The 17,154-nt window shown below is 47.4% G+C and overlaps 1 protein-coding gene across 5 annotated transcripts in view; it reads left to right on the forward strand.

Annotated features, from left to right (window-relative positions):
• Positions 1-17,154, forward strand: part of PPP1R12B (protein phosphatase 1, regulatory subunit 12B) — a 169,833-nt gene that overhangs the window by 144,647 nt on the left and 8,032 nt on the right. For 3 of the 5 annotated variants that reach the window (XM_012726844.1, XM_012726847.1, XM_012726846.1), the window contains 6 exons: positions 525-541; positions 3,641-3,785; positions 4,689-4,793; positions 7,907-7,957; positions 9,140-9,190; positions 13,840-14,020. In XM_012726844.1, coding sequence (XP_012582298.1) covers positions 525-541; positions 3,641-3,785; positions 4,689-4,793; positions 7,907-7,957; positions 9,140-9,190; positions 13,840-13,974 — 504 coding nt within the window. In that variant the 3' untranslated portion in view covers positions 13,975-14,020. The remainder of the gene's footprint in view (positions 1-524; positions 542-3,640; positions 3,786-4,688; positions 4,794-7,906; positions 7,958-9,139; positions 9,191-13,839; positions 14,021-17,154) is intronic. The other 2 variants (XM_012726845.1, XM_012726848.1) reach the window with 1 other exon arrangement.

The following is a 17,154-nucleotide window of genomic DNA, read 5'->3' on the forward strand; positions in this document are numbered from 1 at the left end:
CTCACCTGGTCCATTATACTCCTGCTATGAGTGAAACCATCCGGTATTTTTCTTTCTCTTTCTGGCTTATCTCACTAAGCATGATCTTTTCCAGCGAAGCTATGAGTTTTAATATTTGTGAATTGCATTGTTCGCAAAGGGTGGAGTTGGTGGTTTGTGGACTGAAGAAAATTAATAGAATGAATATTGAGGGCCAGTGAGGCTGAATGTCACAAAAATGGCACTCACTTCTAGGGCACCAGGAAAAGGGGGGGCAAGGGGCACAGAAACTTTTATCGTTTATATTTTGCTGACTTCCAGTTTAAAAAGATGCTCTCCAGCCTGGCGAATCATGGAATGCAGAGAAGTATGAACTAGAGCTAAGCAGCCTTGGTCCAATTGCAATGCTTTTCTTAATTTGCCCGCCTCTGTTAATTAACTAGAGACATCTGATTTTTAAAAAGTGTTTATAAATGGAAATAGTAAAAATCAATCCCTTACTAATGCTGTTTTTTGTTTTTGTTTTTGTCTCCTCCTTTCTCTAGCATGAAAGACTTTCTAGGTAAGAACGCTCCCCTGTGTTATATGCATGCTTGGTACTCGTGAGTAAATGCATGTCTAGTTAAACTTGGTCTGGTTTAGGAGTATTTCTCACACCGTTCCTCCATTTTCATTTCCACCCACCACAATAATTCAGATTGATCTCCTGCCTAAAGTAACACAGTAACTTTCCAGCTTCACTTCCCGCTTGTAGAGTCTCCATTTTGCACCTCATTTTTTATATGAACACTACGTTAATTTTCTAAAGCACTAGTGTGCCAGGCCCTGGGTGTGATCTAGGGGAAACAATATGAATAAGGCTCTTAGTTCATGAATGCCAAATGAGACAACTGACTTGAATAAGATGTAATAATAATAAGCGCCAAGAGAGAAATGTGGGTTGGTCATTTGAGCAGAGGCAAGAGGCAGCCAACCTAATCTGATGCTTCTGGCAAACTTCAGTGCAGAGAAGATGCCTGAGACTCAGTTTAGATATTGATAGTGGATCCTACACTACCCCTTATATCTAGAGTCTAGAGTAGTGCTCATTAATAAGAACTAAAGTCAATGAACTAAAGACCTATTTTGCAATTGCTGAAAAATTCAAGCCATATCATCAGTCTGGGGAATGATCCTCTGTAATTTTTCACTAGCATACAAGACTACAAAACTAATTGATCTTCCTGAAAACAAAATAAAAATAGGAGACACTGTGGAGCCAAAATTTCTCATCTCTCATCACTATTCCTCTGACGGAAAAGTTAAGAGGAAATTGGGGGAAGGTGTAGTTCCGGGATAGCGTAGGGCAAATGTCTCATAGTTTGTGTGGTAATTGAAATCGTTCTATGTTAATATATTTTACAGTTTACAAGTATGCATGTGTCTTCTTGGGCTCACACTGCCACCAAGCACCAGTCGAAGAGCATTCATTTACGACTAGCCTAACAAAAAAATTAGCTTTGCAAAAGGGGTAGAATGGTATTTTTGCTGTAGTTGATTTTTGGTGAAGTCTATTACATTATTAATGGCCAACTGGTAAAAGAAGACTTTCCCTAAAGGCTTCAGAATATGCTATAAAATTGTAGTTATTAAAACTGTGGGGTACTATTGCAAGATAAATCAAAAGATTGATGGAGACACAATGGATAAGAACCACAATATCTTTTGTGGAAGGTGACCTTTCAATAGCCCTGTTGTTCTTCCATAAGTGCTCTTTGGGGCAATTAACTATTAGGGAAAATAGAGTCTAAGCCATACCAGAAAGCAGAGCAACAAAAAACAGATTTGGGATAGATTACAGTTTTTAAAAGAAATATATCATATGACAAAGTAGTAGAATACTTATAATCTTTATATAAGAAAGCTCTCCCCAAGTAATATGCCATAAAGGTAAAAACTGATAATATAAATCTCTGCTAGTAAAAGATGCTATAAACGGTATCAAGAAATAGGGGCGGGGGAGAGAACCTGTAACCTATGCTAATTTTAAAGAGCCCACTATATGGGCGCCTTCTCTGATATAACAAGAAAGATTAACAAATGCTATGCATGGACAATTCAGAAACATAGCTAAATAACCAAAGATTCGGAACTACCTAACTTTAAAACATTAAAATTAATGACAGGGAAATCTTACATGTGTCCTATTGGATTAAAAAGGATTAACCTTCCTGGAGGAAAGTTTCTACTCCCTGCCTAAACAGTTCTACTTCTCAGGTTTTGTCCTAAGAAATTGCATTGTAGCATCATTTACAGAAGCTAGAAAATTCAAATGTGTCTGTCAAAGGGAAGGTTAAGTTGTTCTAACAGCGGTACAGTGCAAGAGAATTCAGTCATTTAAAGAGAGAGAGAGAGAGAAAAGAGTGAGAAATCCATTTTTATTCACATGGTAAGGTACCCACGATCATAGTGTTACAGTGTAGGACTTAGACAACAGTATGTATTATTTTATTTACAGAAATATTTTCACATGTTTGTGTTTAACATCCAGCTAGGATATAACCAAACTGTTATTTTGAGGGAACAGGAGTAAAGGGTGAATTTCACTGTCTATTTTAAACACTTTGGCATTATTTAAATTTCTCTACAAATATGCATTGCTTCTGTAATTGGGAAAGTTAATAATGATACTTCCATTTGTAATTCTTTTAAAAGAATGTTAAGGACTTGGCATTTAAGAACAACGTATCTACTAGTGTCTCTCTTGTCGTGCAACACCCTGTTGCTTCATTAACTCTTCTCACATGTAAGTGAGAAGCCCCAGCCTTGGCCACAGTCACCACAGGGCAGAGGCATCAGATGGAAGGTCCACAGCTGGGATTCTTCAAACCATCTCAGCTCGGGTCTGGTTCATACAGAGCAGTCTCAACGTGCTACGTTTTAGTTGGGAAAGAGCAAAGTGAAAAGTTTAAACCAATACTAAGGGCCTGAATGACAGCTGTACTCTTCAGCAGGTCATCACATGGACGGCAGTTCCCACTGGAAATGAGACCACCATCAGCTCTAAGAACTCACTTGCTGAAATATAGAGGAATTTAATCGTAGGCATATTAGTCTTGAGGTATTGAATGGAATCTAAATAAAAGGGTAGAAAAGAAAGTGTTTTGGCACGGTGGTGGTACCCCTGAAATGTCTGTGTTTCCCCAAACCTGCAGTGTACCTGAAGAGCAAATATGCTTTGTCCTCATTGCTCCCCCCCAACCCCCATTCATTCTCCAGCTCAGCTCTCCAAGTCCATATGTTTCTGATTCATTGACAGTTCATTGGAATCATTTTCCAAGAGCCACTGAGATCCAAGAAATACTTGCTTTTGAAAGCATGCTCATAAGGGAAACTCTTCAACCCTAAACTAATTTGAAAAGCTTTAAGATTTAAGTCAGCGCGTGGGTCCAAACCCCCGACTTTTCAAGTCGTCTTCATTCTTGGCAAGTAACAAGCCCTTCTCAAGGCTGGCACAGCTCAGCCCAAAGGCCTGGGACGCTGCTGAGGGAGCTGCAGGGACACTGGCGCTGTCTCAGGCCAGAGCACTCGAGTGCTGCGTAGGAAAGGAGCAAACCACTCTTAAACTCAACGTTCCATCTCTTCTTTGTTCTCAAATTTTACTCTTAATTTATGCCCACAGGTTGGAATCAGGAGGCAGTAACTCTGCAACCAGCGATTCCTACAGTGAGCGGGCCTCAGCCAGAGCGCGCCGGGAGGCCCGGGAGGCCCGTCTCGCCAGCCTATCCAGCCGGGTAGAAGAGGACAGCAACAGGGATTATAAAAAAGTAGGGTCTCTTTTCAGTTTCCTGTTCTTGGGTTACAGCACATAAACCTTTGAACCCTTTCCCTAGGACAGAAAAATGAGTGTAATGCCTGGGGAAGCAGAAGAAAAGACAGTTATGTGATAAATGGTGACAACAAATTCTTTTCAGAATTTGCCACCACTCTTCTACCATCTAAATGAAGCCTCATTCATATATTGGTTTTTGTACAGTAAGTATATGCCTAGAGTCAGATATTTAGAGATAAAAGTAAGCGTTTAGAATTATCTGTCTGAGCCCAGAGAGTCTTTGGGAAAACTGGTATGTTTAACAGATCTATGCTTCTAATGAAGCCCCATGAATATCAACTCCATACTTCTTGGTGACAGTAAATAATAACAACAGTCTGGGTTTGGAGGAGGTTTAAATAAAGTTTAAAGTTCGTTGCCTTTAGTTCTTACAGAAGAGTGCCCAGCTCCAAGGGCGGGCTTGAAACATTCCCTTTTAAATGCCTGAGAGGCCAGGAAAAAAACACTTTTGTGAAGAAAATGTTTTGTTAAGTAGAACTTGACTAAAATCAATATATAAGCTAGGCTGATTCTAAAGAGAGAATTCTCTCTTGTGTGGGGAGCCATAGTTTTTAAGCATTGCAAATACCTGCGGGAGAAAATGGAATGACTGTGTTAATGGATTACCGTTACTGAGATGGAGCATCGTTCTCTGTGGGCTCAGCACATGGGACTTCGTTAATTTAAAGTACAAGGGACCAATTGACTGAACTGCCCTGTTTCTGAGACTCCTTCTTCCCCAGCTACCCTCCAGTGAGGGTTTGGGGATGAGCCTGGGCATCCTCACATGATGGGATTGTGTGGGTGATCCTGGGAGCCCTGCCCAGTAGGTGACCTAATTCTCTTTCCCCTGCCCCAGCTCTACGAGAGTGCCCTGACTGAAAACCAAAAGCTGAAAACCAAACTTCAGGAAGCCCAGCTAGAGCTAGCAGATGTAAAATCCAAGCTTGAAAAGATGGCCCAGGTAAGGAGGAAGAAGGAAAATGATGGGGCACGGGAGGACACGAGGGAACAAGTAAACCAGGGATCTGGGGGGCGGGAAGTGCGAATCAGGACTGGCCCTTCTGAGAGACAGGGTGCTAAGAAGTCTCATAGATTCTAATTTTATTCTAGAGTTTAGTCAGCATTTGGTTGAAATTTTAAAATAGTTCAGTGAACAATTTCTGATGGACTGAATGCTAGTGTGTAGATTACCTGCTTTTTATGTTAGTAGAAAAGTGTAAACCAGCGTATCCAAGATGGTGTTTCTTGTCTTAGTCATCACGTCTCAGTTTGGTTTATCTACACATCACCCTTAGCAAAGGATAAGCAAGATCCTCTCAAACCTAGTACAGAGAGGCAGCAAGTTAGGCCTATAGAAATAAGTGGTACGATTTGATCATGTAATAAATCAAGGACAAAGGTATTGTTTGAACACAGGATTGAGTCCCAAAGCTAAAGACTGATTTATTTCTGCATACAGAGCTGGGGTACAGGCCAGAGGTGCAGGGGCGGTGGGAGGCTTCACCAGAGACAGAGTGGGGAGCAAAGCAGGCAGATCAATGAAGTACACTGCTGAGGGGAGCGGCGGACAGGTCAGGAGAGGTCTGCCGCACCATCTGGATCACCTCCAGGGCTGGTAATCGAACTCACACTAAAGCAGCTGTGGCCAGCTTACAGTGCTGCGTCACCAGGGAGAGCCCCTGAAGCTAAGATCTTCTGTAGCATATGTGACCTCCCTGAGTCTCCAGTGTCTTTCAGCCTAGGAGTGAGGAACATTAGCAACAGAAAGACCAGATCATGCAGTTCCTCGTCCTGCCAGGCCTGATTTAATTAGGTGACACTTTAGCAGGAGCTGGAGGTAGTAATAACCTCATCCCAGTGAAACGCACCCTGCAGCTGAAAAACTAAAGCAAGTGCTGTCTAAAGTTATTGCTGAGTTAACAGAAAGTCTATTGAGTTATTGCTTTCCCAGAGTGCCTGGGGAATAAGAATTTAAAAAGCTGAACTGAGGTAAAAATGATTCTTTACTGGGAGGACATAAATGAAAACCAGAGGTGGCTGGCAATTCCACCCATACATGCAATAGAATCCAAGAGCACGGGACTGAAATGCTAGGATTGAAGGTCGCTGAGTGTGTGAGGGGTGGGGGTCCGTGGAGTTAAGTACCCTCTGAACATCTTGTCGTAACTTCTCTGGCCTGAAATGAGCAAGGGGTTCCCCACAGTTGGAAAATAGCCATACAGACCAGGGCACAACCCCGGCAGGACAGCCAGGACACCCAGACTTTCCAGAGAAGGGTTTGCTCAGGCACGAAACAGATGGCCTGTCCTGGGAGCTTCCGGTCAGTTTGGAAGAGGCACCCCTCCTGCTCAGTAAAAATGCCGAGCATGGCTCTTGCACTGGGGATTGCTAAGACCGGCTACAACCAGATGACAGTTGGGCTTAAAGTGAACCAAGAAGAGGGGTTGTCTTAACTGAAAAGAAAAATATGCGCACACTTAGATACAATCCTGCCAGAAGGAGGAGGGTGGGCTAAATAAACCTCTGTCAACCCCTGAATACTGAGCCAGGTAAAATGTCTGGGTCACAGTAGACCCTCAAAAGCGCTCTGAGGCTAATGTTTGTCCCGAATAGTGCCGTGAGTTGGCAGTGTTAACAAATAACAGATCTTCAGCTGGCTCTCATCGGGTGTTATGGGGGCTATTTTATAGAAAAGTTGCGATCAGTGATGTGAGGTTCACCTGTTCCCCACTCTCTCCTCAGCAGAGGCTTTTAACTGTGTCTCTTGACCATTAGGGGTTCTCGGCTTTTCCACCAGCCCAAGCTTTTCTCCCAAACTGCTGACACTGACTTGCGCAAAAGGGCATTGGAAACAAGCAGCCTTTCCCCTCACTGAGCCAACTGCTTTGCCGGGTGTGTCGAATATACTGCTTGGCCAAATACGAGTTATTAAAACTCAGAAGAAATAGTGGTCTCTGATATTTACCAAAAATGGAGTTGTTTGGGAGGCCAGTGGAGGGAGGCAGGCCCGTCGGCCTCACATTTATGTGGAGACATTAACTGCATAGACACACAACAAAATACATAACGTTTTCACAGGAGATCCATCCCCTCTCTAAGGGGGCTAAGCGTGTCCTCTAATTTAGCTGGTTCTTTGCATGCGTGATCTTTTTAAGTTCACTTTGCATAAATGAAACCAGTGAAGTCATCACAGCGTTCACATTTCTCAGGCTTAGAAAAGACGAGGGTGTGAACCAGCCACAGGGCTACTGCCTTTTCCTTTTGCATCACAGCAGATGCAGTATAAAGGCAGATGGCCATGACCTTCAGATCAGGATGTCAAAGCCCAGGGCTGGAGCTGGAAATAGTAATTTTGCTGCTGTAATGCTAAAGGATTTATTTCTAGGCCTGTTTAAAGAGTCATTATCTGAAGTTATCCTACTTTTGGGCTGTGGTGGCTGATGTTTCTAGACCCTGTGCAACATTTATATTGAAAGTCAAGGATAATCTAAAATCAAGATTTTATTCCAGTGAAAGCTCAACTGGAAGTCCGGTGTATTAGACAGGTAAAGGTGGGACTTTTGTGTTCCTCTCAGGTCACTCCTATGAATGGGCTCTGAGAACCCTGCAGGCCTGCCTGCTCATGAACACCAGCGGCCCGAGCCCCAGCATGAGTGGAGAGAGGGCTTGCTCATGAGGCCCTGGCCTTCTGAGTACGCCAGCCGCACTTGACGTCCTCTAGGCTGCGACGCGTTCACCCCAAAAAAGGGCGTTGGGCACGAGGTGTCAGGGAGCTGGCCCCAGGCCGGGCGCGTGTTTGCACGTGTGTTCTAAGGGGTGTGGTGGTACTTGTGACTGTTTCTAATTCCAGGGAACGTTACCACCCTCCCCAGTGGGAATCCTATAAACCCAAAGAGGTGATAATGTTAGGCTTAGAAAGCTACCAGAAGCTACTGCCAAGGGCACCTGCTGCCGAGACAGCCCACAGCCCTCGTGTCTGCTTCTGGACACCTGCTGTCGTGCTGCTCGGGCTGGACCCTCCTGGCCCGGAGATGACTTAAGTAACAACTGTTTTCCTTTCATTTGCACGAGCAGAAGCAAGAGAAGACCTCTGACCGCTCATCAATGCTGGAGCTGGAGAAGCGGGTAGGCATGCGGCTCTTTCCCTCTGTTCAGCTCTTTCTGGGCCTCTCTAACTTTGTTGTCTGTGCCAGCGGAAAAAGTTCATCTTGGGAAGGGGGAGTTCTGCCGCATTCCTCTCCGAGCTTGACCAGAAATTCTTTTTGCCTGACCCTGGGCAGCATTTCGATGGCCAGTCCTTTGGCTTCCTCAAGTGGGCTGTACTTTTTAGCATTTAGTGTCAGGCGGGAGGGCCCGCCCCTATCCTATTTGTTCTGCCTGCAGGCCACGGTACACACACACACGCAGACACGCACACTCGCACTGCCTTGTGGTATACTGAGGATCATCGCACACCCTCCACGTGCAAGGTCTCTTTACCCTTCCCATCACTTGGGGCAGAGAAGCTTCAGCAGCAGGACCCTCTGCCACTGGCTTAGGTCTGATGACTTGAAATCCCAGCTGGCAGCCTCCCTCTGGCTGAGGGCAGGGTTTCTGGTTCCACGGCTGCCCTCCCGACTGAGTTCAGAATAGTTTCGTGGGACTTGACAGTCTTGGAGTGGAGCGCTCCCATGAACCCCAGCTTTGATTTGGCCCTAAGGATGTGTTCCCATTTCTCCTGTTATTATCTGTTTGGTTTGGAGAACAGCTACGTTCTGTATTTTATTCCCCTTGACCTGTCACAGGACCTCCTTGGTATCTCACTTAATCAAGGAATCTTTACTGGGTTCAGGCCAAATCAGGACTTGTTTGTTGGAGAGAGAAAGGGACAGGTGGGGCAGGACAGTGATGGCTACTCCCCTACCCACCACCTACTCCCAGCATGAGTGAAGCGGCTCCTAGAAATGTGGGGGGCTGTGACTGAAGATAATGATGCCCTTTGTAGTGACAGAGAGCAGCTGTCCTGGCCACTTGCAATCATTTCAAATCCCATGAAATCTTCAACCTCACAGAGTAGCTCAGAGTGCCCTGGTCTTATTTCGTTTGCCCATTGCACGTTGCACATGGTATCTTCGGACTGTCTGATAGGAGACTTAGATCACGGCTCTTATCTACCCCACAAGTGGCAGCAGCAAACCAGAACACTCACGTCTCCTGGGAAGGGCTCGTGTGAGTCGGGAAGCTGCTGGTCTCCGGGAAGCTGGGCTGCAGCCCTGACTCCCCTGTTAAGCCCACGGGGTGTTCAGCAGTCTTCTTGTTCTTAAACAGGAGCGGCGCGCTCTGGAGCGGAAAATGTCAGAGATGGAGGAAGAGATGAAGGTATGGAAAGATTCCCTTTCTCTGTGTGTGCCTGCCCTCCCAGTGCCTGCCAGGTGGGGGTGAGCAGTCTGCCCCCCCACGTCTCACTGCATATGCAGTGTCCTCAAGAAGAGATGAGGCACCCCCAGTTCATCAACCCAAAGCCCTTTAGGAATAAATGCTGCCTTTGGTTTAAGAGGATAACTGAGTTGAATCTGAAATGGAAATGCTATGGTTTTCTAAGCAATTGCCTCATCCTCGAAGGGATGGATGAAAAGGCTAAAACATCTTCCGTAGTCATGGACTTTACAGCCGGGACCCGGGGGAAGCAGCGTGGCCAGAGACACTCCCAGGGGCTCTCCCTATCCTAGCCCTTGCTGATAAGAACACAGTGGAAGTCATTTTGCAGAATAAAGATTTGTTCACATCTGAACTTCCTGCCCCAGTCCAGCGCCCCTGAAATACTCAGTGACCCAGGCTGGCTCTCCCTCTGGGCTACCCTCAGGCCCCATTTGCACTACATGGCTCCTTTCCTGCAACCGCCTATGACGGTCACCTCCATCAGCACACTAGTGGGCAGCCACCTCCCGGGCAATTTCAAGTGCTAAGCACTGACGCCCGCCTAGAGAGTCTATTTTCTGCTGTGGAGGGGACAAGGGCCTCCTCAGGGAGCGCCTGGATATGGCTGCAGTGTCCGACCTGCAGGGCACAGTGCCACAGGCCCACACTCGTGCTTCGCTGTCTCTTAGGTTTCCTCCCTCCTCAAGGATCTTATTTTACTAGCGCATGATACAAAGCACTCATGGATGCTCCTTAACCTAGGAACCAGGACCCCTGGGAAGTGTGAGCAGACCCTCAGGTCTCTCTCTGTGAGCCCCCCATGTACAGTTGGAGCACTTGGGGAAACCTGTCATTCCAATTGCCTAAAATGGTTAGTTATTTACTGAGGAAAAGAAAAGTTCCAGGACCTGACAGGGTCAAAGTTTATATAAGACCCAGTCCCCATAATCCTGTAACATTTTATCATTCCAGAATGAAGGAGAAATGCCAAGTCCTCCCCTTCCATTCCCCACTCACCATCCCAAGCCTGTACCTGAGCCTACAGTTTTAAGCAGTAACTAATATCTCAAACATTATATATTTCAAGTTGATTCAGAACAGCAAGAAGTAGAGCTTATTAATGGTCGATTCTCCTAATGGAAACAGTCTGACCTAACATCATTAGTTTCTCCATCAAACCCCCCTTAACAGCAACCACCCAGTTTTCTCTCCCATGTAGAGCAGCATGTTAGTAAAGCTAAAGAGTTCTTGATGAATGACTAGCCACGGCTCTTGTTGCATGGGGGGCTCCTTCATTTAGGAAACCCCTTGAGTTATACCATCTGTATTCTGCTGTTAGGCAGCTGCCAGAGATGCTTGTTAAGAAATGGCCTGAAGGCTAACAGGAGCATGTAAATGAGGCCAGAACTGGTCCTTCTAATGACTCCAGAGCCGGTCCTTCTAGTGAGGACCTAGGAGCCCAAAGCCACCCACCCCATCGCCAGCAGCCATGGAATCTGTGTCACGTGTACAAAGGCAGAAGGTGCCCAAAAGTGGAGCGACTGTGAACCCCCCTTATTTCTATTCCAGTTCTAATCTAGCAGCTGTGGGTCTGTTGCTCTCAAGCTGTACATTGAGACAGGTCTACAATCTCACGGCTTTCTTACCCTAACAGACTCTGATTTCCAAGCTTTAAACTGGGTCCTGAGTTCTTCTCTCCCCTCTGTAGAGACTATGATATAGGAAAGTGTTTGCTCTCCCCAGTCCTAAGTCACTTGCCAAGCAACTTCAAATTCACCATTTAACTTAGCAGGTGGTTCAGCCCCAAACAGAGAGGTATGATAATTTGAAATGGACTTTTGTTGTTATTGAAAATCCTGGCCCTTCAGTCAGTTGCCATTATTTGCCATTGTGAAACACAGCCAAATGGAGAAGAAATTCCTGTCAACCCGAAAGCCCCCTGGACACCTTTTGCTCAAATGAAAGCCTAGGTTGGCCAGCCCAAGGTTTGCAACTCCTCTATCTCCCCCTAGAGGACTAAGAGGGAGGCACCTCAGAACCCCCAGCCAACACCAACCCTACAGTGAAGACAAAAGCTTCAGACATACAATACAAACATTATAAAATTGGGGTGATTGGCCCAAAGGGAATCTGAGAAAATAGTTGAGCTCTTCATCTAGATGAAAGTTTACGGTTCTCACAGCTTCATAGTGGTCAGTGTCCAAGAGCTCTGTGTTCTAGGTGACCAGTCAGTGACACAGGCAACTGACCGTCTTGTCTAACCTGGGACCCAGGAGAGCTGAGGGCCCCGTGCTTGTAACATATTCTTGTATAAAAGCACAAACCTTCTTGGAGGAATCAGTAGGGAGCAGACCAGGGTTTACCTAATGAACCCCGAATACCCCATTGGTGCCCAACAACAGAAAGTGACTTCAGTGCCTGTTTTACTGGCCAAAAAATAATAACAAAGTACAAAGACCAGGTGAAATGGGAACCAAGAGATGGGCGTAGACACCCGGGGCTCTGTGGGTGTGACATGGTGTGTGTCTTTCTGACCTTTTGGAAAGGTAAGTATATAAATTCTCCCCAGGAGAAGCTTCACTCCCTGCTGGGTGAGCGTAAGCTTACATGAGCGCCTCTTACAGGGGTGCATGGCCACGTGAGCTGTGCCTGCCTGCCCTTGGCCTTGGGTGTGCCTACATCAGGCCTGGTGCCGTTTCTGCCGCATCCCCCCCTCCCCCCCCAGCATCAGCACCTTTCTCCCCGTCCTAGCCCGGTGCTTGCATGAGACGGGCCCAGGAGCCAATCCCCTGCTCTGTGCCCTGCCCTCCTCCAGCTCCTTGCCATCCCTTGTTTTCAGTGCTGCTTTCTGTAGAACATTCCACCAGATTGTTTTATGCCTCTCTTCCTCATACTGATCACTTCCAAATTGTCCCACCTCGATCTGCTAATGCTCACACATTAGATGAGACATTTTTAAAGTCGATGTCTTTAAGATTCTTCCCTAGGCAGCAAGTCCACTCATGCAATGACAGATTGTGCTGAAAGCTTTGACCCAATATCAACACCAAAGAAGGACGAGAGCCAGGGACTCCTTCCGGTTCCTCAGTGTGGTCCCTTCCCGTCTCTATAACCCTCTCCTAGGCTGCCCCGGGACCTCCCTCATCTCCTTTCCTGGCCAAGCTGTGCAGTGCTAAAGAGGATGGCCCGGCCCCCCTCAGGGCCACCTGGAGCTTGAGGCCACTTTCCTTTTTCCAAGGTGGTCATTCTCCCTCTTTGGGGCAAGAGATACTCTGCAGTTTGTCTCCGCTTGTTTTTCCTTTTCACTGTCTCCCCCCGTCACGCTACCCTTCATTTTCTTGCCTCTTCACTCCCAAACAACTATAACTCCACTAACTCCACTTTCATCTCTATCCTCATGCCATGTGGGTATGAGAGACTTTTCTCTGGTACCTGGAGGCCTTTTTCGTAGTTTCTGTTACCCAGAAGATTTTCCAGCTTCACCTCTGAAGCGCCAATTCCATAATGAAATCATGCTCCTCATCCCAAAGAGCTGGTATGTTGTCAGTCGGGGCCCATGACCACATGGGGAGCCCGAGGCCCAGAGGAAGCAGACCTACAACCCTTTGTTGAAGTCTTAGGTCCTCTTGAGATCTGAGGTTTCGGGAAGGGTCTCTATGGGCTGGTTATTCTAGTCCATGGCCAATGCTAATAGAATGGAACAAGTAGATTGGACCAACCAATTCCATTACCAGGGGACATTCGTGACTTCCCGGCTTGTGCACAGCCATCACGTTCATTCCAGAGCATGTGTCTGTGTGCGAACACTTTTAAGCAGCAACAAGCCCATTCACTACCTGGAACAGAGAGCACAGTTAGCCGTGACTCCAGTACATCAGATCCCGCAGTCAGCATGTAGCAGGCTAGCAGTTCTTGGGCCCTGGAATAAATTCCGGAGTGCAGAGAAAAGCTGGCTGGGTAAAGAAGCTTCGCGCACAGCATGGTAGAAGACCAGGTTGCTGGTACATGCGACTTCACCATTCTGCACAGTACATGACTTACACAGAAGATACGTAAACAACAGGCCCCTCTTTCATCTTCCTAAAAATAATAAATGAGGTAAGCGAAGAACCCAGAGAGCAAATGAGTGGGAGTAGCGGGCCAAGTTCGGGGGGCGGGGAGGGACAGTCAGGAGAGGAGAGGAGGGAGAAAGGAGCTGCCGCTGGACCTAGGAGCACACCGAATCCCCATCCATAGCCCAGCAATGATGAAGGGTCCCTGTGGCCATGGCCCAGCCCTGTTAATTCAGCTCAGAGGCCCCAAGCCGGAGGTTTGGCTGTCATTCTGGAAAGCAATCCAGATGCGTGTTCTGGGAGCCTGGTTCTGTGCATGTGGCCGACCTTCAGCATAGTTAGACCTCTGCCAAGAATCACAGACAGCTCTCCCTCCCCGGTGCCTTTCTCCATCTCCTCCACCCATCACTCCTGCCTTTCTCATTTCCTTTCTTGCATGCGAACTAAACACAAAAACAAAAAGTCACGTGATTTCTTTGTCCTACTTTTATCTCCTCTGGTCTGTCTTGTCTCTCTCTGTCTTGTCTGTCTGTCCCCTCCATGTTTCACTCTCTACAGAATCTCCACCAGCTAAAACAGATTCAAACCCTGAAGCAGATGAACGAGCAGCTGCAGGCTGAGAACAGGGCCTTGACCCGAGTTGTGGCCAGACTCTCGGAGTCCATCGAGTCCTCGGGCACCCAGGAGCTCTAGTTCTTGCCCCTCTTCTCCACCTCACTTCCCTCCTCTTCCACTGCAGGCAGGTTCACGCTCCGTGCGGGTCCCTGCTGCTTTGTGCACATTCCGCCGCCATCAGCGTCTCTGTGCAGACTCCTGTAATGGTGGGTCATCTGGACACGGAGGGGGCCAGGACTGGGCCTGTAGCGTTGGACCTAACACCCTAGGTCAAGGAAGGAGCTGGGGGGCCTGCCAGGCTGGTGGGCTCTCTGGTAAGATCATCACATTGCCTCCCCCCAGGGACGGAGTTTGGCTTCGCTCCCGCGGCCTTGGCCGAGGTACACGCGTGTGCACGCACCAGGGCTGGTACACCGCACACGTTTCTTGGGAGGGTCAGTTGCAAAACTGAGATCGAGCTTGCTCCGTTCATAGCTGCCCAAGTGCAACCTGGGAAAAACTGGGGTTCATCCAGACCTCAAGTTATGGTTGGACCCGGGATAACCAAGGGGTTGGGCCATGAAACTGATGCTGTGTATTAAAAAAAAATAGCTGGGAATTTTAACATGGAGACCCCCAAATAATCAGTGGTCTGGGTTGAGAGCCAGGCGGCAATGGTTTCTGCAAAGCTCCCTGTTGATTGTTTTTGTGAAACCAGGGCCCTTTGGATACCAAGCAGACCTGACTCCCCGCCCTTGGTCACACGCTGATGGGAGCACTAGCTCTGTGGACTGAGCTGCTCTGACCCACCACCAGCAACACCATCCTCCACCCCACTGTTTGGGTAGAATTGGATAAATATTCCTTGCCTCCTCTCCACGGGAGTCTTTGCTTTACTTCCTCCTTGAGAGGTATCGCTCTCGCCCCTGTCGCAAATCTCTGGGCCCTAGGGATGTGTCTCCCTGCCCGCTCACCCCCCGCCCAGTGCGTGTGTGGGCTGTGAGACAGCAGTGGGCCTAGATAAACAAGACCCACACACAGACAGGCCCTCCCTAAGGGACCAGCTCTGAGGAGGAGATGACAGGCAGTGGAGCAGAGAGCAGGGGTGATTTTCAACCGAGAATCAAAAAATGTGTGTGGTAAGCTGGATCCCTCCTCCGGCTGTGGGGCTGAAAGACAAGCTCACAGATAACCTGTCCTCCCATCCCCAGATTATGAGATGGGGTGACCACTGTGAGCAGATTCACTCTCTGAAATGAGGTTTTAATTTTCAGCAACAATCTAATTAGGCCTGACCAGAGGCCTGTTCTTTTTTTTCTGCCTGTTTGCTTGTGCCTTCAGGGTCAGTAGCTGGCAATGAATACCCACTAGATCTGAAGCACCCAAATTACCATAGGGCTGAGCGAATATCCTGCTGTAGATGCTATCACAGGCAGAAAGGAAGCTGGAGAGGTGCTGGCGGGGCCCTGCTCATAGAGAGCTGCTGTTAGGTTGAAACTCTGTGCTTTAAAATCAACCTTGGCTCAAGAGTCGTAAAAAATTTGAAATGGGGTGAAGTAGGAACCCACAAAAGCTCTCCTAGTTTTTAGTTTCCTTCTTTATGTAGGACGGCAATGGCACAGGATATAGGGGGAACTAGATCGCTTGCTTGCATCGTCAGTAACCAGGATAACAGTTATTTAGTAGGTCTCCCTGTTTTAGACACTTTATCTCATTTATTCACCAGAACAACCATTTTACATATGAAAAAACTGAGTCCCCAATTAAGTCATTTGCCCAGGGTCGCTTAAGAGAGCAGGAAGTGGCAGAAACAAAATTCAAACCAAACAGAAGCATCCACAGTCCACACCCTTAACCACTGTGCTGTAAGCTGTCACCACACTGGGCACAGCGTGTAGCTGTTTGTGCCACAGTGGCCTGAGCAAGGTTCCGACATCACAGCCGAGGTGCCGAAGGCCAGCAGCTGCCTTCCCGGGACTCCGTGAGGTTTAAGTTCTAAAGTGCCACTTACTGTCAGAAGCTTTGGCTACTGTAAAGAAAGTCATTGCTGCACACGTGCCCAGCAAGCCAGGGGAGCCACCAACTATGGCCTGTGAGCCGTGGAAATATCTGGGAAAACAGTGAAGAGTAATAATAGCATTTCGTGACATGAAAATTAGATGGAGTCCAACTGCAGTGACCAAACATGACGTTAAACTTGAACTAAGCCATCCATATTGTCGTTACATCCCCGGCACTTCATGCCACAGCAGACACCATGTGTGGCTTAAAATCCCAAGACACTGATGTCCAGCCCTTTGGAGGAAAAGCTGGCCTGTCCCTACCAGGGCAGATGTGATAATTAAGCCAAGACACCAGGGTGGCCCAAAGGGTTTTACCCTGCCGTTCTGTTCTTGTTTCCCATAATTCCCTAGAGGAGCTATTGTGTAATGCAAGCCCCTTACCAGCAAAAGGTAAGCAGGGTCTCCTTGCTTCCCAAGTGGGCCTCACTGGCCCAGCCTGGCCCAGCCACATTCCTCATCAGAGGTAAGAAGCCACACTCAAGAAAAGATGTATTTCATTTTATATTGCCACGGTGCCTCAAACTGTGCTAGGCTGGAGATCTAGAAAATCAGAAAGCTGAAGTCCAGAGAGTTGAAGTGGTAAAGCTTTGTTAGATCTCCAGGCTTACCCAGTGCGTTCCCATGTTCGTATTTAATCATTCTCTAACTCCAAGTGAATATCAGATAACACTGTTCATTTCCTCCTCTCTTATGAGAGTCAAGTTTACGAGGCTTTCCCCTCCTTGATTTCTACATTCCACTTCTTATACTTTTGACACTCCCTTAAGATGTTGATTGTAGCATGTTGCAGCTGGGAAATTGCCCTGTCCAATTTTTTTTTTTCCCAAAGAATTGAGTTCTTAATGTGGAAATAAATCATCAAGGCTCAATGAGTTGTTTGTACTTTTTTGAAAGGGCAGTTCAGTTGATTTCACGAGCTGCTAGCAGTGAAATGCAGTTCACTACCATCTGTAGCTTTTTCCAACCTGCAGACGCCTGTCACCGACATCCAGCTTTCAGAGTCTGGTGCCCAGGCCGCAGGCCCCAGGTGGGGTTCTTGGGGCACCCCAGGTGGACGTCTTGGGGAGCAGATGGAAAGGTGGTGGCAGCATGGTGAGGCCATGGAGGTGAACTTGTCTAAAAATCTACCTCAAGCGATTGCTAAGCACTCGATTCTCCAGGCAGCAGGGACAGAAGCAGGAAGGAGTAGCCCGAACCACTGGGATTGGTTTGGAGG

The sequence above is a fragment of the Condylura cristata genome, unplaced genomic scaffold, assembly GCF_000260355.1.
Source record: "Condylura cristata isolate star-nosed mole 26May11 unplaced genomic scaffold, ConCri1.0 scaffold00018, whole genome shotgun sequence".
Lineage (NCBI taxonomy): Eukaryota > Metazoa > Chordata > Mammalia > Eulipotyphla > Talpidae > Condylura > Condylura cristata.